At 37.3% G+C, this 24,166-nt stretch overlaps 1 protein-coding gene across 2 annotated transcripts; it reads left to right on the forward strand.

The window, feature by feature from the left end:
* The first annotated feature begins 1,338 nt into the window (after positions 1–1,338).
* On the forward strand, positions 1,339–23,048 carry LOC139940647 (cytosolic purine 5'-nucleotidase-like). Of its 2 annotated transcripts, XM_071936998.1 has the most exons (17): positions 1,339–1,617; positions 8,727–8,931; positions 9,248–9,324; positions 10,398–10,478; positions 11,058–11,208; positions 11,506–11,663; positions 11,968–12,047; positions 12,816–12,876; positions 13,449–13,490; positions 14,154–14,177; positions 16,309–16,416; positions 16,898–17,135; positions 18,345–18,396; positions 18,722–18,782; positions 19,422–19,479; positions 19,849–19,967; positions 20,362–23,048. In XM_071936998.1, the coding sequence occupies exons 2-17, from the start codon at positions 8,757–8,759 to the stop codon at positions 20,572–20,574; spliced, it is 1,698 nt and encodes a 565-aa protein (XP_071793099.1). In that variant the 5' UTR covers positions 1,339–1,617; positions 8,727–8,756; the 3' UTR covers positions 20,575–23,048. The 2 variants fall into 2 exon arrangements, with proteins under 2 accessions (XP_071793099.1, XP_071793100.1); XM_071936999.1 differs by lacking the exon at positions 14,154–14,177.
* Positions 23,049–24,166: the final 1,118 nt, after the last annotated feature.

Genomic DNA, 24,166 nt, shown 5'->3' on the forward strand with positions numbered 1-24,166 from the left:
TCCCGTCGTCACATGATGAACTATTAATAACTACATCAAAACCATTACATGCAAAGAGTTGCTCTTGGCTGGTTAACTGGTTTCCTGCTAATTTTAAAGTATAAGTAGCAAGCAAGTCGTTTTGTAACCAGTGGTGGTGTACTAATAATTGAGCATACAGCTTGCAGTGTGCACTTCGTTTGTTTGCTTAAAGAGTTCTGAGTTTTTTTTTTTTTTTATGATATTGAATAGCCCATACTTTTTTTGGGGAAAACTGGCCGCCTAATAATATAATGCTTTGAAAAATACTAATAGGGTTCATAATACAGCATGTCGGGTAAGAGTAAGCGTTCAAAAATGTAATATCTATTCACACATGTTCTGGAAAAACCCTTGTTTTTTTTCAAAGAGTGTCAACTATCACCAGGAGCTTGCCGGTGTGGCAGGAGATTCTGTCCCTCGGAGCTTTTGTACCTCCCCCCCCCCCCCCCCTCTCCTGTAATTTGTTTCTGCACTTGATAATTGCCATCCTGGAAAAAAAGTTTTTACCGTTTTCTTTTAGGATTAATTTCTTTAATCGACTAAGAAAAAACATTTCATAATTCAAAAGCACGACAGTGGCAACTGGTAGTTCTAAAGAGTAAGTGGAGAGCCCTCAAATTACTCAATCTTCAATGCTCAACCAAGAAGTTTACAGGCGATATCAGGCAATTTTTAAGTACACCATCAAAAATTCAAATAATTAGTTAGGTTTTGGTCAGATAAAGTACAACTTGTTCATGGAAGTGATTCATTAGGCCATAACCGAGTTATCTGTGTGCATTGATGCAGTTTATCCCTCCCATATCAGCAATCGTCAATTGGAGGGCTATCTGTCTCTGCAGCAGACCTATTCATTCCAATTTAGATGTCGATTGATATAGAAACTTAGGCTAAAGCTAGAGAGCATGGCCATGCATGTAGCCATCAACATTCTGGATCTAGGTGGTGGGATGGGGGGGGGGGGCGCAGGGGACTCCAGCATTTGTACTAAAAATTGCTTATTATGCCAAATTTTTCAGACAAAGCAACTCGATTAACAAACACAAGGCATATCCCTACAAAAGCAAAGTCCCATATCCCATGCACTTATATTTTCATGCCGATGCTTTGTTACAAAAACAAATGAACACATTCAATTTTTTCATCAGCTTCATTGCATTTTATTTCCAGAGTGGAGCAAATTTTACAATTAATAGAAAAAGCTAGGCATAGACCCTTATAGGTTATGAGGCGCCCTCTTCGATAAGTTTTTCCCTAGTACATGTAGTACAGTCTCTACTACTTCTGTGCATGCGTCTATCACAATATCATCACACGGCCAGTGGATGTTGCATTGTTTTGTACGCAGCATGCAGGAGCTGAGCAGACGATAGTTCATTCAAATTTGACTGGCCAAACAATTTCTCTGATGTTGTGTGTGATGACATCGTCGACGGTCGTGCAGCTGGTCGTGGATTTTTAATCAGCTTTGTGTAAAATCTCTTTCGGGCATCAGCTGATTGGACTACAAAAGTGCCAACATTGCTAGAATCAGAGAAACTGTGTTCGTCGAATCTTATCAGTGATCAACCACCGTTTTCGAAATACCTTAAAAAGGTAAGTTGTCCACTCGTTTCCATTCACCCATCCATGTTTCAAACTTTGGCTGTTTTTGGATCTGGATCTGGATCAATACTGTAATCTGCAATCAATCTCCCAATGTTAATCGTCATCAGAGAAGCCAGACGTCCGAAGAAAGAGTTGGAAGAAGTCCCAGTTTGAAAGTATGGTTTGATCTCGGTATTATTGTCTCTCCTTTTTATGACAAATAAATGATTGGTGGAGGTTGCCCTCGACACTTGTCTCATAATAATGCCTTGAGTTGCCATTGTCCAGATGAGTGAAAATATAATATAAATGCATGAGTTACTTATTTACTACTTAACTTAGTACTAGTACTAAAGTTTATTGTATTTTTTTCGTCATGAACCATTCACAAAGAAACGCCCACCTTGTTGCTGTTGTGAACCTTTAAGTTACCATCTCCCCCCATGCTTAACCAATGGCATGTTTTACTACTATGCTTCTATGCATCTATCCTACTGTACTCACTGCAGGATGAAGCCCCCTGCTGGTGCTAGACATCTCCATATTCTTCCTTCCTTTTTTTTTTTTGTCATACCAAACAATTACATTCAATTTATTTATTTAATTTATCAATGTAAAAGCACAAACCACATGAAATGTCAACAGGATTACAATTTTTTTATTTCAACCTCCACGAAAGTGCATTACAACTAGCCAATATTTGGATATATATCGTCCTTCTATTTTTTCTTTGATCATTCCCATTTGTAAAGGTGTTCCGTTTACATGTGAAACACCCACAATTTGTCATCTTGTTTTAATTAATATTTTAAGTAGGTTTACGTAGGTTTACGTTATAACATTACGTTATGTTTACGTTACGTTAAGTAGGTTTACGCTATATAAACTTGGTGGAAGGTGGTTTAGCCTGAATTATTAGTCTAGTACAGTACCTGAGTAGGTTTGGGGGTGTTTCACTCCTCTCTATGCCAGTTCTAGTTGCAATAACGTGAACCCCCCCTCCCCGCCGTGGGGAGGAGCGTGATGTTATCGCAACTATGCCAGTTCCAGTTCAGGTCCACTGGAGAAGTGAACAATGTCAACATTATCTTCCAACTTCCAATGTTTTATTACTACAGGCCTTTGCGTTGATTTTGTGTTTAAAAAGCAATTGCAACAAACGTGGACGCTTAAAAAAATCCATGATCTCAGCCAGTGGAGTAAACAAAATAATCAATTTACCATTAACTGGACATAATTAAGTACAACATGTACCACAAGCTATCTGTTTATTCTGTAGTGTATTTTTTGGGAAGGGAGTTGCATTGGTTTTTAGCACGGAGAAATGGTTTAAAGCCAGTGGACCCTTTCGGTAAACAGTGTTGTCCAAGGCCCACGCTTTGTGTACCACAACTTCTATATCAAATAACAAACCTGTGAAAATTTAGGCTCAATCGGTCATCGGAGTCGGGAGAAAACAACGGAAAAACCCGACCTTGTTTCCGCGCGTTTCGCCGTGTCATGACATGTGTTTAAAATAAATCCGTAATTCTCGTTAACGAGAATTTATATTGTTTTGCTGTTTTCTCAAAAAGTAAAGCATTTCATGGAATAATATTTCAAGAGAAGTCTTTCACCATTGCCTTCTGTAAACCCTGTAAGTTATTTGTAAATCTGTGAACTTTTTTTTTTTTTTTCTGAACCGAAAGGGTCCAATGGCTTTAAGGTGGTTTTAAAGCAAACTATGATTAATATGAAGCTTTACATGTACTTGGGATAAAATTTCATATTATAAGTTAAACTGACTGGGTAGTTTTTTGATAACTTGGGGTTGAAAACAATCTTAAGTTCTTTACTTGAGCATCGAGGGACTATAAAGATAAAGGCACAGAGCTTTGAGATGGAGACATGATTTGGTAATGACCCCCCTACCCCCCCCCCCCCCCAAAAAAAAAAAAAAAATGAAATATGTTATACATTGGTAAAATAAAACAAAATTTTAAATGTTTTGTATGAGTGCCAAATTCAGCTTAAAAATTACTCTGTTGACATCCACAAATTCTGTTGAAAATTTCTGATGTGCTTTGCCTATTATGTTGGGCTACACATAATAAATAATTCATGAAATGGTTTTTGGAAGAGCAAAATCAGTTCCATCCCTTACCAAAAACATCAAACCAGTAGAAATGTAATTGAATATTTCAAGGTAAAAACAATAAAAAGGTTTGATGACTGTACTGTGGATTAATTGAAAGCATTCTCTGTGGATGGCTACCCAGTGGTGACATTAACTTTGTCATTTCTGGTTCAATCAACTGAATCATCCAAGTAATCTGTGAGCTTTTGGAATGAAAATAATCATGACATACATAATACAATAAAACTGTATTGCCCCTGACAATTCACATAAATAAATGGCTCTATTAACGCGAGAATCTACTCTGCAAGCTTTCAAACTAAAATTTATACAATATTTTTTTTAAATGACCATGCATTTACTGTTACACCATCCATCTGGAAGTAACATTACCTTTGGAGCACCACTATTGAATAAGGTGTGTATGCTAATCTCCATTGTACTTGTGCAGCTATTGTATTTGGGGTCAAAGGGTATTCTATTGTGAGTACACAGCTGATTGCTGTCAACAAGACTTGTGCAGTCTTGTCAGGTCATGACATGAATATTGCAATGGTTTAGGTTTGAAATGTAAGGGGACTGCACTGGGGATTGTGCATACCACCATAGTCCAGTCTTTCTATGGACACACCCGTTCAGACTGAAGAAAATAGGGAATTCACCAGCATGCTTAAAAACGTGAAAGTTCTCTAAATGATAACTTTTGTTGGCTTCCATTGAGTATTTTATTCAAATTTAAGTTGTGCAATGGGCATAATTACAGTCAACTCTCCTTCTATTTTTACACTTGTAGGTTCTGCTTTAAAATAAATTGTATATTCTAAAGTTCTGAATCTTAGTTTCTACTTTGTTTTGCTGTCCTCATAATGTGCCTGTTTTAAAGAGGTAGTTCTGCCACTCCCAGATACTTTTTAGAAGTACTGAACTATATAATTTGCCCCCAAAAACCATATGCAGCGAATAAGGCAAACAAAAACACAGTAAAATTGTACATAAAATGTTGAACGGAACAAAGGAAGGAAGTGGACAGAAAGGTGAAGCAAAGGAAGCAGTGCACTGCAGTGGCCATTTTAAGCTTGCCTGTCTCCAAACCTTTAATAGCTTCATCAATTTTCCACTGTCAGTGTCATCAATATTACAGTCACTTATCATACTACAGACCCGGAATTTCATCTTTTGAGAGGACTTGTACTATTTCCATGTATTTGGAAAGTGCCCACATTTTTAAGTCTTTGGGAAACCAGTGAAAGGGCAACAAAGGCCATGACCTCCATGACCTCTTTGTTAACATTTCAGGCACTGTACACATGTAATGCTGTGGACAATGCATTGTATGATCAACAGTGGTTACAAATTCTCTGTTTATTTTATGAATGATTAGGCCTACTGATGCAGCTCTGATAACTGCTGGGATCTCCAGAGCATGCAGTGGCTTAGTGAACCATTGAAGTGTCATAAATAAAGTAAAAAGAAAAAAATAAGAAAAACATGCCATATGAAGGCATTGCACACTTTCAAGGCAAAGTTTGCTTTTGTTTTTGGTTTTGGAACCGTTTGATTGTGTTTATCTGATATCAACAAAAGTGTTTTGTGGCTTGTTGAAAATCTTACACAATCCGAGAAGCGTTTCATGCATGAAGTATTTCTCAGTTGACATATTTTGAACTGTTTCTAAAAATGGTACATTATCAACAGCTGCAGTGCTTCTTACCATTCACTTTTTTATGATCAGTATTTTTTAAGAGAATACCCTCCCTTTAAATGAGCCAAGAAATCTTTTTGAACCATGGCTCCAACAATTTTGAAAGCCATAATTTATTTTGCCGCAGGGGGCTAAGAATTCAATGGAAAGAAGGAAGTGTCAGCACAATGGACGTGGCCTGTATAGTTCAGTGACCACATCCTTTGAGTTCTATTAGGCAATATGTTGTGACTGGACAAAGGAAGCGGGTCCTGAGGTTCATTTTATAAAGAGCTAACATTCTGAAGTCCCAAATCTCATTTTTACATGGTTTTATGTTGAAGTACCAAATGTCATTTTAGCTATTGTCATCTTTGTTTTACTGTCCTCTTTATAACAATGTTACAGTGTTGTAAAGAAGGAATTTGGCCAGTCCCAGCAATCTTGTGCATAATGAGGTTAGACTGTTCACCTCGTAGTAGCTCTCTCACACAAATATAGTTACAGGAAATGACACTGGTTTACCAAAGATAGAGCCTGGACCATATTCCTTTTAAAAAAAAAAATCAAAATTTGAAAATTGGAAGATTTGTTTTCATTCTTTGCTGTACCTGTAAGTTGCCTTGGAATGGTACATGTACATCAAATCATGGGCCCCTTGCCATAATACACCCACACAGCTTCTATGTCTGTCAATTTGCTGATTCAAATTATTATGAAATGAGTTGCAGGCCTGGGTGATACACTTATAATTCTTGTAAAGGGCATGGCAGATTTCTCTTAGTAGGCACAGTCCTTGCTCTGTTGTAAAGGGCATCTCATTAGGGGAAATATAAATTTGTATGCAGTTTGTAATGTGCCGATACACACGCCTATCCTATCCCCTTTTTTGGGAGTTGAAATGTTCTCAAAGGAATTGACTCTCAAAATACTAAGAAATGGTAGACGCGCATTTTGTAGAGGCGGTTTCTGTGTTATGTAAGGATGTACTTGAGCGTAATACTTCAAACCAAACAGCAAGGACCATGCACACACAAAGCATTATTAAAAACTACCCTCCCTAGGCGACGCCCACGGGCCCACTTGCACATTGGTGTCGTCAATCCTCCAATTATTCTACTCTTATGTCACTCCACATCAAATTGTGTCAACTGATTAGATAAGATCATTTTGCATGGATTAGACTGATGAGCAAATGAAATTTGGACTACATGTTGTGATGCAGTCCTCAATCCTCCCAAATAACCTAACGCTATCCTAAGATATCACAGACTGCACCCCCAAAAAAATACGCCTCTGCCCTCTGCCCTCTACCATTTCTGCCATTTTAGGAGTCAATTCCATTGTGTATGGTTCAACTCCTAAATTGGGGGAGTTGTGTAAACCCCAAATCTATTCTTTTTTTAATGGATTTTTTGTTTGTAAAAGTAAACTTTTTGAATGATGTATATTTGGTTTGCGGTAACAGTACACCATGTGTGTATCTACTTGCCAGGTAGAGTTTGTTCTTAGAGAACTGTCTTGCTTTAATCTACTGCGGCGGAGTAGATAATCGGAGGTTCGGGAGACTTCTCAGTTCTGAAAAGAACTGTCCTGCTTTTTAACTATTACCAGGTTGGACGATCGTCAGACGATGACTAGAGCAAGCTAGTCGAAACGTTGAGACCAACTCAGAACTGACCCTCGGCAGTACAGTTAATTACGATCCTATAAGCTAAAGTAGTAGTCCAGTCTATTTTCTATACCATCCGCCCTGGTAATAGTTAAAAAGCAGGACAGTTCTTTTCAGAATTGAGAAGTCTCCCGAACCTCAGATTATCTACTCCGCGGCAGTAGAATAAAGCAAGACAGTTCTCTAAGAACAAACTCTACCTGGCTATTAGACACATGGTGTTACCGCAAACCAAATATACATTGATACCTCACCATGCAATGCCTCAAATCCTATATTTTGAATGATGTTGAAAATGAAAAAGTGATTCATAGTAATTCTTTAGTTGAATCTACTGGTTTAATTGTACATGGGGACATGAGTGTGAGAAATGTACAGTACACCCTTGTTATAAAGAGCACAGTTAGGCTCTGCTCCTAAAGAGTACATTTTGAAGTTGCACTCTTATAACAACATTCCTGTTGAGAGTCAAATGTAAAATTGAGCCTGATTAGTGATCCCAATTTGTTTTTAAATCTGTTGTGCCAACAACAGTTGTGACCTATCAGCCATTATTGCCCACTTATATTAAAGTGTACCAGATTGTCCATTTTAGTGTCCCTGGAAATTATGACCAGCATTGATTAATGGTGGCTATCACCAGGTCATCTCCCAGGGCTTGAATTATACTACAGTATACCCTGGTGCTTGTTGTACAAGTATAAAGCCTGTTAAAAACTTAACCCTGGAATTTAATGGAGGCCACGGGAGGCCATGCCCACTGTTAAGCCACTGCCCTGGTCTTGGCCTTAGTGTCCCTTCAAATGTTTCCCATACTTCAAGACTTTCAAATAGAAGTGCCCTTTGCAAATGAAAATGCCCTTGCCCTCTCAAACAAAGGTAAAATTCCAGGCTGGAAAATTGCTCTTCCACCCAGGATTAAAATCCCACAAATTTTGACAAATTCCTGAACAGGTTTTATGCATGACTTTGACTGTATACCTGAAAATTATTGAGAAATAAAAAAAAAATACATTGTATATTTGAAAAATGTTCTGTATTGAGTGTTGACCAGCACCAAGGTGCAAACATTAAATGATGTACAATAAATGATGTACATTTACAATGAAAATAGTTTGGTACACATGCATTGTACACTTCTTCCTCCATTTGTTTGGTCCCAAGATACAGTAGCAACAGGACCTCTGACATAAACTATACATTTCCATGTATATGTACTTGGCTGGCCTCGGAAATTGACTGTCCTGTGGGACATGTCCTGTGAATAAGCTGATGGGAATATTGTGCACCTGTTTATTTATTTAGTGTAGGGTAAACAGAAAACTGGATAGCAAACTCTCTGTACCACTGAATACAATGTGAGGTCAACTTATGTACTGTACTGTAGCGCATGTACATGTAAATTGTCGTGCAGTTTGTAAATTGCAGTCTACATACTGTGTGTGCAAAATAATTTACCTTTAGTTTACTGAACGTCACCACACCTTTACTTTATTAAATCGGTTGACTGCTTAAAGGTACATGTAGGGTCATGTGGACTCTTATGTTCTTTATAATATAATTTGTTTATAAATCAACATTCCAATCTATGACTCTACTTAAAACATTATTACTGAGTTCTTGTGTCATTTTTTTTATCGTTAATCCAGATCAGCTTGTTATCCAACACGAGTATCAAGATGAGCTCTCAAAACAGCTTGACTTTGAGCATGTTGGGCGCGGAATCACCCATGGGATCTCAGAATCATCATAAGAAATATCGTCGCCAGACCCACAAGAGAGTCTTTGTCAACCGCAGCCTTAATATGGAGAAGATCAAGTTCTTCGGCTTTGATATGGATTATACGCTAGCAAGTAGGTGCTATTGCAGATACTTTGCATAATCATAATCTGGCCTGATACTTACTTCGCTGATCGGAGGCGATTGCCTCGATGCCCCCTGTTCATTGCCTTGTTGCCCTAAATATGCTCTACTAGACACTTACAGTTTCCTCTTGCCCTATGCAAAAAGGAAACAATTAGGCCTGCATGATCGGGCAGTCTGTCTTTTTATATCCCTGTTAGTCCCCCCTTCCCCAAATCTGGGTACTCCTAGTACATTGATGAACTGATGTTGATTAATCAAAATAATTAGTAAAAATTCACCCCTCTCTCTGTTTTTTGTTTACAGTGTACAAGTCACCGCAATATGAACAGCTTGGTTTTGACCTGGTGGTGGAAAGACTGGTCTCCATTGGCTACCCTCAGGTTTGTCTATGAATTTCCCAATCGCAAACATGAATTTGGTCACAATCTTATTTAAAATATTATAAACATCTTCGTTTTTATCTGACGTACAAGTACCCATGTATTATCCCATCTCTCACTTCATCTTAAAGAACATTATTAGCGGTTGAATGCACTTTGTTATGATTCAGCAAGAAATTTTCTGGCGTTAAACCAGAACAAAAAGTTGACTGGGGATGTGGTTTCTATTAATAATCAAAACCAGAAGCTTCTGAATTACCCACCACACTGTCATTGATTATTCAATATCCTTTGCTAATTTGTCACACCGCTGTTATACCCCTAGTAACGCACAGTGGGTCATTGCTACTTGTGTGTCTCCCCCCCCCCTCCACACACACACAATTCCCCTGATGTTCTCCTCTGTACCACTTTGCACACTAACAAGCTGATTCCCAGAAGAAGAAAAAGTTTATTTTTACACAGGTTACCCTGGTGCACTTAAGACTGTCCCCACCTATTCCCTGGGGTTCTAGTTGCATGTTACATGAATTCCCCAGGGTTTTACAGCTTACCCTTACTCGACAGAGCTTGGGTGGCTATTCCCCATGGTATGCCCATTTGCTGGGGTAGATCAGGGGTAAAGCTGTCCAAGCGGGGAATGGTATGAATGGGCTTATGTTTGTTTCACCATAGTTGTCCTTTCTCTATGGTTTTACACTTCTTTCACGGGATTAACAAACACTCATCAGCTAAACCCTTATATTGAACTGAGATAGTTTTTAAAAAGCGTTGTGATGGAGACAAAAATATTTTTTTTATTTTCATTTTACCCATCTTTAGTGGTGTCAAGGACCACGATAATTGGTCTTGTCCGGGGGAACTGATGTCACCCTTAAGTCATCAACAACTGCGGGGTGTCAAAAGAGTAGTAAGAATCTAACCCACTGTTACCCCCCCCTTAAGGGAACAATCCCCCAAAAAGAAAAAGCAACAACCAACGAATTGGCAACAATAACAATTTTCAGTGCCATGTAGATAATCCTTTTCATAACACACAGACACTTAACATCCTCATATTTTCCCACTTGCAGGAATTATACAGTTTTGTCTACGACCCTTGCTTCCCAATCAGAGGTCTTTTCTTTGACAAGGTGTACGGCAATTTACTCAAGGTATGTAGTGGCAAGTCCTAGGTGCAAAGTTTGGGAGGCCTTGCAAATCCATGGAGGTCAATGAGTCTATCCCATGCTTTTGTTGCTTTGGTTTGGTCATGAAGCCGCTTAGGAATGTTTGCCCTTTCTAACCATAACCACCATTTGGGCGCAATGTCATGGTTCTGCTTACCATAAGCAAAGAATCAGCACTAAAGGAAGCAGAGAATTCCGTTCTTACGTCAACCATATTTTACAGGTTAGCAGATAAGCACAGGCCTTATTTTTATTGCCTCCATACCTCCTGGTGCCCTTGAAATGCTCTAGTAAAAATGTACAATTTCCTCGTAAGGTGCCCTTTAGCAAGGAGAAATGCCTTGGTGCCCTTGTCGATTCAAAGATGAAGCATTAGGCCTAAAAGCAGATTAGTTTTGCCACACTCATTTTGGTGATTTTCTGTTTGATTGTCATGCTAGATGGACCCCTATGGTAACATCCTAGTAGCTGTACACGGCTTCCGATTCATTCACAAGAAACGTTGAAACAACATTTTCACCTTGACACTCGATTGAGAGATTTTCTGTTTGATTATTTTGCTAGATGGACCCCTATGGTAACATCCTAGTAGCCGTTCATGGCTTCCGATTCCTCCACTCCAGCGAGATCCTCAAGCTGTATCCAAATAAGTTTATTGCACTGAAGAGCACAGAGGACAGACTCTACATCCTTAACACACTCTTCAATCTCCCTGGTAAGTCCCATAACATTCCAGCTCCATGGTTTATATTTAATTGTGCATTTTGTAAATGCTAAAGTACCTAAATTGCATTTTTTGTTGTGTTCATGCACCTTTTTTTCAATAGGCTTTGATTTCTATTTTGCTAATTTTTACCAGTGTACATTTTCTTCCACCTTTTCTTTGAATTTCCTTATGGTATTTTTTACTGTTATTTGTCCTCCAACAGGCTGGTCCTGGAGAGAGCCCTAAATTAAATGAATTGTTGTTTTTATTATTAATTGTTATGAAATTCCGATGCTATCCTTTTAGAAACCTACCTGTTGGCATGCCTCGTCAATTATTTCAGTACATCAGAAGAGTACCTAGAAACAGACACGCTGACGGGAGTCAAGAAAGGCGACCTGCTTCTGTCATGGGAGAGTATCTTTGAAGACATTAGGAGTGCAGTGGATTGGGTTCATATGAAGGTAGGTTTTTGACAGAGGTAATTTCTTATTAAAATATTTGTATCTGATAAAAGACTTCAGGCCTAAAGCCTAATTTAGGCATGGGAAAACACATATATTTGTGGAACAAGGGTGTTTTTATTTCATTATTCTCTTGTAACTTCGATGACCAACTGAATAAAAATGTCACAGGTTTGTTATTTTATGCGTATATTTTAGGATACTCCGAGTGAGAATACTGGTCTTCGACAATTACCAAAGGTGTCTAGTGCCTTTAATTTAATCCTAATGTCCACCAATAACTGGAATGTTTCTTTATAATCAGGGCACGTTGAAAGACAAGACGGTAGAGAACATTGAAGAGTATGTGATTAAAGATCCAAGACTACCAACTCTACTTCAAAGGTATGATCAGGCTCTGTAGATGTACTCATAATGCATGGAGCACCACTTGCTAACTAATTTCCAAGTTTGTTGTCACACACGGAATAAATGTATTTAAAGGGAATTCACATTGAAAGAGAGTAAATTTCTATCTGTTAGTAACACACAAACTTTGTCATTTCCAAGGGTATGTTTTTTTATTTGCTTTTATCACTTGGTTTTCTGATTTGAAACGACGGAACAGTTGCAAATGTTTTGTGCAAAACTCTTTGGGCAACAAACATCACAACACACTCCACAAAACAAGTTTTCTAGTTAAGTTGATCTGCCACTATGTTGACAACCTCAACGCTTCAAACAGTACATGTAAAGGCAAAAGAGGGAAAATGGTGGTTATATTGACAACTTCCTTCCTGATATATAACATCAGCCATGGATTAAAAGAAAATGTGTCAATGTATGTTCAATTAACAACTCAACTTTAAACCTCTTTATTTCGTTCAGTTTCATTCTCTCACATCTCTTGGTGTTTCTACTTTCAGAACTTTTGAACCAAAAGTGGTATTGGCTTAGGGTTTTAACAGAATTAAAGCATTGATAATGCTCTTTTCAAATGAATAAAAAAAATCTATAATCAGTGATCGACAACTGATTCATTTTGCTTGTCGCGTCATATATGCTTCTTTTATTTCTTGATTCTTGGTTGGGCAGTCTAGTGCACTAGACTCAAGTTCTTGTGTTAATATTTTTCTTATTTTTGTTCTTTTTCTTATTTTTGTTCTTTCACAGAATGAGGGACCATGGACGTAAAGTCTTCCTTGTGACAAACAGCGGGTACAGCTACACAGAGGTAGGTTTTAAAAGAAACCTCATCAAACATGGAAAACAATACAGTTTTATAAACCTATACTCCGGTTTAATTAGTTTGGGCTTACATGCAATTGGTATCTTGGTTTTATCAGCTGCTATGGTACGGAAAGGATTAACAATACAGGATTTCACAATTTCTTTTTATATCATTTGTTTCTAAACAACTCTCCAAATTAGAAGATCTTGAGAGGTTATGTTATGTCCATGCTGAAAGAATAATCCGTGTTTGGAATACTCAATCTGATAGATGTTTTCAGAAACATTTCTTGCAGAATCGATTTTCAGATTAAAAAGATTTTGAATTTCTGTCTAAAACCACATTTCTTAGAAGGGAATTTTTTTCTCAACATTTCATACACTATCAACATATACAGTGCTTCTTACCAAGTCAGTTTGTATGCTCATTTTTTTGGAGTAATGACCTCCCTTAAAACATTAGGTGCTGTAAATTTTTATTATTATGTTTGAAGGTTAAAATGTGGTGTGGCTATTTGAAATGTACGCTGATTATTTTTCAAATTTAACACACTTTGATTCTTGATTATTTTACAGAAAATCATGACCTACCTCTTTGACTTTCCGCACGGTCCATCGGTAAGTAGGAGAAATTTTCAATCTAGTCTTTTTTCCCTTGGTTTCTGTGGTGGTTGAGTTTTAGAGCATGGTCTTGAAGTTTGGGAAGATTGTTAACATGTTTGGATTTTATCCCAAAGTTTCCAAGACAAACTTGAATTTCCTCTTTGAAGTGGAAGGAAATTTTCCCTGATGTTTCCAAGACTCAAGATAAACCTGAATTTCCTCTTTTAGGTGGAACAAAAGTTTTCTTTACATCAGGTTTAATAGTTTTACTTTAACAAAATCTGAAGTGAAAGTTAGTTGCAACATCTTTTAGAGGTATCAAGGTAGACCAGGGCCCAATTTCATACAAAGCAAAAAGAAAAAATTCAAATCGAAATAGTCATAATAGGAACATTAAATTCTGCATGCTTATAAATGGAAAGACCTCTCTTTGGAGAAATTGTAGCAACAAAAAGGTATCGGTAACGCCACAATTTGTTTTGGTCAAGAGCCATTTTTTGCTTTATGGCCTTGTGTTTTTAGAAGAAAAAGTACTTTGTGTGCCTGGAAGAAGGGTAAAGAGCCTTGCTCTTCGACACACATCGAAATATACTCTTTCAATATTCTCAAAAACTTACACGGTTTATAGTCCATAAATTAGAAAGACTTACTTTATTTATTTACATTTCCCTAATGCAGGGTTTGCCTGGCCCTTCCAGTGCGGTATGTGATTATTTGTGTGTGCTGTTTAAGCTTTTCTTTTTCATTTTGCAGTGTTTGTTGTAAAAACGACTGTTCTCTATCAAACAACCTTTCTTTCCCTGCACATTCTTATGCTTGCAATCTTGTTTGAAGTGTAACATTTTAATTAACATCTTAAGTTTAAATAGCTGGAATGTCTTTTTCATCTAATACCTTTTGCACACAGAGCCAAGCATCTGCACTGGGTTTTAAAGTATTGTTACTTTGAAGGTAGCCAGTTAGTGCTTTTAGTTGTGACACAGATCATATCCAAATACTAAACAGTGGGGTGGGCTCGAGGGACTGTTACATCATGAAGTTCCTTCTAGAATTTCCTGCTGTATTAGGCAAAAAACTAAGTGAGATGGAACATACCTGCCAACTGTTTCATTTGTCTCCATTTCTGTGTTTAAATACACCTAAACACCATCCCAAAATATCCGATATTTTCAATAGAAAAACCTCAATGGCAGTTACAGGTTGAATCGTGTCTGACTGGCACCCCCAAGATTTTGACAAATCTTAAAGTCAATGAGAAGTTTTTGAAGAGGCACCAAGGCCAAGACAAGGGGCAATGGAGGCCGTGGTCTTAGTGCAATTCCAAGCCTGCCTTTGTGATGTGATGTGATGGCCAGCACCTGCCCTTACAGTAACTGGGTTAGAGTTCATAATTCCACGATCAACTACTGGCCTGCTATGATCATATGACAGTTTCCTTTTTAGTGAGCTTTCAAATTAAATTAGTTTTGCTGTTAATAGATGTTAAATTTGCATCGGGGATAAAGAATTTTAATTTTTTGTTAGTTTTTGCTGTGTTAGCTCATTTGAAGTGAATTGTCACATAGCTGTGAGTGGAATCAGGAACTTAGTTCCTAGTTCAAAGCTCTTTTGTACCTGCCCATGCATCTTTATTTTCCATTCCATTCCATCAAAGGCTGTAACCCTTGTGGACATTGGGGAGAGTAGGTGGTGGAAATCCATACAGCTGCTTCAGCAGTTAACATTGCTCAAAATAATGTTTGCTAGGGGTCTTCCAAACTGTTTTACCCTACTTTATTTATCTGGTTATTTGTTTTGGCAGGGTTACAACTTTCGCGCTGCTTAAAATTGTATTCTTGGAAGAAAACGATTCTTTTATCACTCCCTAGAAAATTCTTTAACTGGGAGTGACATCAGAAAAGTTTTCTTGAATTAAGAATTGTTCTTATGTTTTAGCAGTTTGCCTTTTTATTACTTTGTTGTTTTATTTATTATTATTTTTTATTGATAAGAAAAAATATATTAATAAATAGTAAACTTGCGGGTACAACCATGTGTAAATATGAGTGAGTGTTGGCTCTGAAAAGAGCTGTTGGCTCTGAAAAGTAAGCTTGGGCGATATCGATTTATTTTATTCACGATATATCGCCGACAATATATCGCGATATTCGATATAATCGCGATTAGTTAAATTTGACATCATCAGTCTTCAAACTCCCAGTGAAAGTTGTAGAAGAGACAATCACAGCATAAGAGAGGTGTTCTAATGACCTATTCTTCTGGTTTTACTCAAAATTTATGGGGTGCATGATGTCTCAGCTAGAAAATACATCCCGATATTGCGATATTTAATCGGTATCGCGATATATTGATATTTCGATAAAAACCAAATTGATCCGAAATCGAAATCGTTTCCAAGTTAGTATCGCAATATTCAATAATATCGTGATATCGCCCAAGTAAGAGCTGTTTTTTTTTTTATTGTAATATTTTTGTGATTTTGCCTGTGGGCCACAATAATGATGGTTTACAAAAAGACCAAATACTGAGCCTACAGAAAGTAACTATTTTTGAAGACGCCCACCCCCTCATCAAGCCAATGATCCAACACTTCTCAAAAGAGATTTTCACATGGTGTTACTGCAAATCTTTCTGAATAATTTCTTTCTGTTAATTAAACTTGAGAAATATCAACATTTTGTGCACACCTTAAGTAAAACACAGGCTCAATCCCCTCCCCCCAACCTCCTCTGTCGTACCGAATGTCTGTAAAAAAATATGGTTAAATATTAATGGTCCATACAAGTTTGTTTGTTTTGACTGAAAACAATTCTTTTTTTTTTTACTACCACAGCCTTCAACCCCTCACAAGCAGTGGTACGAGTACTTTGATGTGTGCATTGTGGATGCCAAGAAACCTCAGTTCTTCAGTAATGGCACAATTCTTAGACAGGTTGATCTGGTGAGTAAAAACTGTTGAGAGGGAAAGTACTAACATTCTCAGCAGTTGCATGCGGTGGCGAAGCGGTAAGTACACTGGACTCAAGCGCCTGTGTTTCTGACCAGAAGAGTGTGGGTTTGAGCACATGGTCTTGAAACTTGTGTTAAGCAAGACATTAGGCCGTGTTTGTTGTGTAATAGAAGCTAGTAGGGTTTACCCCTGTGTTCCTGGTTGGACCAGAGCATTTTGGTCCAAAGGACAAAACCAATTCAAATTCAATTTCGAATTGAATTGAATCACTTCAAATTTAATTGAACTTAAATTACTTTGTCCTTTGGAGAAACACAGTTTTAAGCCTTCTTGTGCCATAACTTTCCTCTTTTCTTGGCAAACTGCAGTTGCGTGCCTGTAACTTGTGCCTGTATGTTTGCGTCACTGTTAACAAAAAGCCACTGGGAAAGCTCAAGTTCTAATCCAGTCTGATGTTCTTTTGATTCTGTAGGATACAGGAGCCCTCAGGATAGGCAGCCACATAGGTCCCTTCCAGAAGGGTCAAGTCTACTCGGGCGGCTCATGCGACGTCTTCTGTGATCTCATTGGTGCTAAGGGGAATGATGTTCTGTACATGGGAGACCACATCTTTGGTGACATCCTCAAGTCTAAGAAACTCCGAGGGTGGCGGACATTCCTGGTGATTCCGGAGATTGCACAAGAGCTGACAGTGTGGACAGAAAAAAGAAGTATGTTGGAATAATTATTTTATAAATTCACTTCGTTGTGTAAGGCACACAAAAATGCTGTAAGCAATAAAACAGTTCCTGACAAAATAAATAAAAGTGGCATTAGTTTTACGGTGAATTCAATCACGCGTTTTTGGACATTCACTGGTTACAAGAACCGCAACCAATTTGCTGGTTGAGGTTTTTATGTAAGTGTTATTGCTTCATAAACCTAACCTTGGGCACCGCTTGGAATCCAAATTTTTCCCAAATTCAATAATTTATTGTGATTGTTCAGCTTTCAAATTCTTTTTATTTAGTTGCATATTGTTGTCTTTTTATTTTTTTATTTAATAGGACAGAGTAGTTCATGTGGTACGTCATTCCATTCTTTGCTTTAGTCGCATGAGTTTGTTGTTTTCGTGAAGATGTGATGTATGAATGAAGAAGCACTTGATTAGCAATAGATTATTATTTTTTTGCATTTTGTGGTCTATTCTACGTTTTAATGTATATTTGAAGTGATGGCCCAATGTTGGTGCTTTTTTCAAATCGAAAGATATAACTTTTTCTTGTCAAACTGTCGTTAGTAGATTCTGCTTAAAGTTCTCTGAAAATAAATAAATCTTTCCATCTCCTGGCAAACAAATTTGAAATTTTTCTTGATTGCGGAGACTTTTTCCCGGATTTGTTGAATGTACACGTAATTCTAGATATCTCCTTGATTGTTTAACAATTTTCTTCAGTTGGACATTATTATGTGTACTGTGTTTTCTGTAACCAATTGGTACCTGTTCCGAATTCAAACCAAATGTAAAAAAAGTTACTTTGGTCTTGAGTTTTATTTTGGACATTACCGCGCTAAGTAATTTTTTTCTACTCCCCTTTGCAAGGCATAATATACTTAAACAGGCCTGTATGGCAAGAGCACCAATGCATTTCCTCTTTGGTATGGGGCGCCCTATGAGGAAATTGTAAAGGGCACCAAGGCAATGACCAGGGGGCTTAGAAACAATCGCCTTTGTTGCCTCCGTGAAGTATCATGCCTGCATAAAGCAGATGCATCGAGGATGAAGAATGTAATTATGGTTTCCAGGTCCAATATGGTTACTCAGGCAGTATTCGATCCCACAATCCCTGCATTTGTTCTTGGTTGCAGTTTGCAGGATTTCTTAAAGCAAAAATAGGAACATGAATTAACAGTCTGTTATTCTATGCCTTCCTATACAGCATTGTTTGAGAAACTTGAGGATTTGGACTCTGCATTAGCAGACCAATACAAGTAAGTGCACTGCATTTTAATTTGTTTGTAAATATTTCTTGAAAGATGACAAGGTTAACATATTTTTCTGGGCAGTTCGGACCAGTCACTACTTAGTTCTAGAGGTTAATTTCATTCGAGCTACTTGAGCAGAAAATATTGCTTATTTCAAGATGAATGGAATTTTCATTAAGAGGACTACATTTTACACTTGATGGACACTTCCCTAATTTATTAGTATTCTAGTTCAAGCTTTCTGCTTTAATTCAACAGTTATCATCGTTTCCGTGAGCCACCTTTATAAGATATTGCTCTTAATTTGTTTCGTTTTTTTTTATGTTTGCAGGAATTTAGATAGCAGCACAGAGATGGTACCAGACATCAGTAAAGTCCGTAAAGCAATTCAGGTATGGATTCTTATTACAAAAAAACAGTCCACATTGGCAACATTATATATTTGATACATGCTACTGTTCCACTACCCTTTTTTTTATCATCTTGACCTCAGGTTAAATAAGTAAGTAAAAGTCACATCTGTTGGCAAGTTAACCACGAATCTTGGTTAGCTAAAGTTGGACTATCTGCATCTGAACACTGTACAGACCCATCTCAGCTGTAACTCATGCTGTTTTTCAGGAATGTCAACCTTCGGCATATCTCATATCTGCCTTCGGTTCCTTTATAAATTTGTCTGAGAGGAGCAAGGCATCTTTTCCAAAAACACAAACAATGCGATGATGCACCTAGGCATTAGATTACTCAGGATTTTTCCTGATTTCAGGATCGTTTGTTGATCTCCTTGCGACTTCAGATTTTCTTGCAAAAGGACAAACTACCTGATCACAGAGATGATAGATTCTACCCTCGTTGAAAAAAACACAAATTTCTAGGTGATTTAATAGCAGAACCTTTTAAAATTAACAGCTTTACTTTCAGGGGTTTCATCTACACACCAAAAGGAAAGTTTTCTCCCATTTTCAGGATGTATAATTTGTATACAATTTCACCCTGAATTTAACGTTGTACCTTTGATTTCTATTTAACAGCAAGTGACCCACGAGATGGACATGTGCCACGGGAAGCTTGGAAGCCTCTTCCGAAGTGGTATGGACAATTTATTTTTTTGTCTTGCAACTCTCTTAGCCTGTAGGCTTTTTCCTGGTTTCTAGATAGGTTTCATTGGACTTGTGCAGGCTGCAAAGATATTGACCTTCGTTGCATGGGTCTTGGCTTAGGTGTGCTTTTCAAAAGTTCACCACAGACTTTAGTAGGTGTTTTAGTGGAAGTGCTCTTTGCAAAATGAAAATGGCTCTGCCACCCTCAAAAATTAAATTCCAGGCCTGGTTGTGATCGTACTAGGTAATGTATAAATAGACATATTTATTTTTGTCTACCTGGTACTTATGAACATTTGTCTGTTTTGAGTTGGACTTCAATAACAATGTTTTGCGCCCGCTCTTTCGTCACTCTCAGGTTCTCGTCAGACCTTCTTTGCCAGTCAGGTCCTTCGCTTTGCTGATCTGTACTCCTCAACATTCCTCAACCTCATGCATTACCCATTTAGCTACCTCTTCAGAGCTCCTCACCAATTGGTAGGTTATGAATCTTTTCACCAAACTGTAAATAGTCACCCACTACCAAAATTTCTCATTTAATATTTCACCGCACCAACACAGTGAAAGCTCAAAATTAATTTTAGAGTTCACCCTTTCAAACCATTTTGTTTGCAAGAAGTATATCTTCAAAGGCCTCTTGGCCCAACATCACAGAGCTGCTTAAGCAGGAAATATTGCTTAACCCATACAATTATTCTGCTAAGCAACAAGAAGGAGGATTGCTGTCATTCTTTTGTGCTGAGCTACTTTTCATACTTGCAGCTCTATGAAATTGGGTTCTGGTTTAATACAAATCTTTCAAAGCTAAGAGTTAATAGCTTTAACTTAGTCAGATCAACTAATGAAATTAATTATTATTTCTCACCTTCAGATGCCTCATGAATCAACAGTCGACCATTACGACCCCCACCCTATGTTTGAAGAAGACCACAAGTGTATGACAATGATGTCGCCGGCTTTGAGCCGAAAGCGAACTTTGAGCAATCAGATCTCCGGTACCCACAACAGCCCACACCAGAAGAGCCTCCTGGCCATAGCCCCAGACCCAGTGGAGCTGACCCACGGACATGATGAAGATGAGTAAAGAAAAGGTCACCAGGGAGAGGTCAATATGGTTGACCCCTGACCTTGTCCACATTGGTCATGCTAAGTTTCAAAACAAAATATATTTCAAATGTCTGAGTGTGCTGCCTTACAATGCATTGATTTGACTATTGCAGCTGATATTAATTCACCATCAATTACCTGCAATGCATGCACAGCAACTCCCTGTGCAGCTTGAAAGGAATAAGAAACAATCGTCTCTGCGGAAGTGGAATATAACAAAAGAAAAGTTCTCAAAAGAACATAAGTTACCGCAAACCAAATATCCAATAGGAATAAGGTAGAAGTTTCCCATGCGACACCTTATTTGCTTTCACAGCTTCTACAAAAAGATAGTTTAATAGTTGATATACTTTTACAAGCAGCTTGAATGTTTTATTAGATATTTGAGTAAACTGATAAACAGACAGGCTTCGCTTGACATTTTTAACAACTTTAAAGTTAGATAATGAAACTGAAAGTGCACAAAACATGAGGTTTTGTGAAATAGATTTTACTGTTTTTAAATTGACAGAATTTTTTTTTAATGACATGGTGCCGGATATAAACAAAATGCTTCCATTTGCATTAGAAGTACAGTAAGAATGATGAAAGTTACACGGTAAGCCTTAAGAACATTTCATGTACCACAAGAAGTAACACATGAGTGTTTGTTCTGTATTTGCTTAAATTGGCTCTTTTATGTACAACTTATTTGAACTGATAATACTATACTATGTGAAAAGTTTCTCAAAATGCTTTACACTATTAAAAACTGCTGTACTTCTTAACAGTTTAGTTTTAATGCCGTCAATTTTCAGAAGTCATTACCAAATGTATACAGACCCTTTATGGTATTTCAAACTGAGGCTTGAAGAAACCGTAGTCTGGTGTCGTTTTTTTGGCAATGGGATTTGATAGTCATGATTGGGTTTTTTATATATCACAAATAGGGAACGCTGCAGACAGCACTATTCAAGTTGTAGTTCAATGTGCCTCCATGTTTGTTTTGTTTTTTAATCAAAGGGAACTTGGTCAAGATTTGTATAATAGGTAAAATAAGTTAACATTTTCATGCATATTACTAAAATATATAGTATACTGTGTATGTAGAATTTTTTAGATTTTGTCTTAAAATTTGACAAGGAATATGTATATTTTAATCATTACTGATGTTACTCATTTTCATGTATTCATATTTTTGTTTACTGAGTGGGGTTTCTCACTGAATCCCTCACATGCTGCAAAGAGTTCCAAGATTAAATGAGAACGACTCTGGCAAAACCCAAGTCCCTTGGTAATATCCCTGACAAATTTACCCCAGAGACCTTTTGAGATCTTCCTGTCACGATTAAGCGGGAAAAAAGCAAACTGATTATAGACAAAAAATTATTTGGTGAAAATTAATAACTGGTTGTTAGTATTATTTGTTAATTATATAGGCATTGTTATAACATATTTTTACGGGAAAATAAAAATTTGTTTAGATGTTGCTTTCAACAAATGCCACTCAAGGTTCACAATGATTCAGGTGCAGCATTTCTTGGACATTTATGTATACTCCAAATGTTCTTAAAACAAGAAACCACAAATTTGTTTTGTAGCTTTTCTTTCTTTTTTCTTTTGTTTCGTTTCCTTTTTTTAAATAGGACTTTGATCTTGACTAACCTTTTGGGAAGACCAGTAGTGTGCTGTTTCAATTTAATCTCAAATTTTCCATTAAGACAATCTTGAATAATGTTGTTGTTTTTACTGAAATGATTGAACTTTAAGCAATAGTTTTTTTTTAATTGATTGAATCAGTAATGATGACAGGTACACTTATTTTGTCAGCAGTTCAACTCTTAACCCTGGTCATCAAATAGATCTTAAAAACACACATTCTATTTGTGGTTTTCAAAAGTTCATTTGGTGCCAAGTTGAGACTGATTTTTAAGATGCTATTTATTTTTAATTAAAATGTAGAAAGAAGTTACATAAATCAAACAGTAAATATTACCAATGGTTATTACAGAAGTAGTTTGATGCTTCTACTTACTGTGATAAACTAAAACAGCCTGTATACTCCAATTGTCCTGAGGGGCAAAAGACCCCATTCAGACACAGTTGGGAATTGAACCCATGACCTCTTGTAGATGAAAGTTTGTCTGACATACGGGTATTTTGAGAAAAAGTGAGGGGTGGGAAAAACCTCTGCTCTTAGTGCTACCCTAATTCACAGAATAATTTCAAGTTCTACATGATGTAACATTTATTTTTAGTTGTTCTACATTTCGCTAGAAACAATTTTAGATGGCAAAAGAAAAAGGAAAGAACAGGTTTGTTAAAACCTGTATTTGAAGACCTTTAATATTTATTACTACATATTGATACATTATGTAATTTTTGATTCTCATGTACATTAATAAATTAACTGTTATTATATCATTGCTAATGGTTTATGGTATGAGCAGGCCATTCCAATAAAGTAAATAAACCAATTACATTTCTTTGTTAATAAGGTTTTTTTTCAGTGTGCAATTTTTCATTTTGTTGGTTTTTAGATTGAAAATATTTATCAGGAATTTCAGTACATTGCCAATCTAACCTCAAAGGTCAGGTTTTACTTTGATATTGGTAACCGAAAAAAAATGTGTTATTGCTATCTGAAAGCTTGTCATGAATATATCAAATAATAAGCCACAGGGGAAACTGACTGAGTAAATCAGACAACTTATCTTTGAACCTCGACAACACTCTTCTTTTGTCAGTTATGTAACTGGGGGTGCCGCTCCAATTTATGTCGCTGCCACCCCCCCCCCCAACCAAACACACATCCCCTTCCCTGCATGTGGTTATTTTTATATTTACGAACAGACAAGAAATTGGGTTTCTACCTCCGTTTGAGCTTATCTCAAAAACAGATAGCATAACTAATAAGACTTTCGAAAACTTCAGAAAAACGTTAAGTGGGGCTAATTGATAAAAATACAAATAGAAACGCACAGCTTTCATTGGCTAAGAGTGACCCTGTCGCATGCAATTATGTCCTCAATGCAATGCAATACTACCCGGAGGACATTATTGCGTATGCAATAATGTCCGCCGCCAGACGGTTTTGCATATGCAATCATGTCAGACGCTGCTGCATAATGCAATTGTGTCTGCCCGGACACATTTGCATATGCAGTTGTGTCGGCCCCCGTGCAAAACCGTCCTTGCAGTAAATTAAACGCCCTTGGTCGACAGAACACAGTGTCAATTCTTTTACAAGCTAAGTGCATGTCATGAATGACATGGGAAATGTTTGGCCGTTGTGTATTCGCTGCAATCATAAAATACGTGAATAATTCATGCTGCATCAGTACGTAGGTTCAGTGCTTGCATTAGCCCTGGACACAATTGCATATGCAAAAGTGTCCGGAGCGGACAGTATTGCATGGCAGACACCCCCTCCCTCCATAACACAAATACCAAATGTTTGCACCATTCGTGCCCTCTCCTAAAAAGTCACCCTAGTTTCAGTGTTGATTTTTGTTAAACAACATACAATTCTTCTGTTTGGTGATTTCCTTATAACTATTTCTTTGTGGGGGGAAAGGAAAAGCAGACAA

Source organism: Asterias amurensis, chromosome 8 (genome assembly GCF_032118995.1).
Source record: "Asterias amurensis chromosome 8, ASM3211899v1".
In the NCBI taxonomy this organism is placed as follows: domain Eukaryota; kingdom Metazoa; phylum Echinodermata; class Asteroidea; order Forcipulatida; family Asteriidae; genus Asterias; species Asterias amurensis.

Coding starts and splice junctions, on each gene's coding strand:
- LOC139940647 (XM_071936998.1), top strand. CDS start 8,757: ATGAGCTCTCAAAACAGCTTGACTTTGAGCATGTTGGGCGCGGAATCA. Junction 13,491..14,153: donor ACTTTCCGCACGGTCCATCG/GTAAGTAGGAGA, acceptor TCCCTAATGCAG/GGTTTGCCTGGCCCTTCCAG. Junction 18,783..19,421: donor AAGTCCGTAAAGCAATTCAG/GTATGGATTCTT, acceptor TCTATTTAACAG/CAAGTGACCCACGAGATGGA.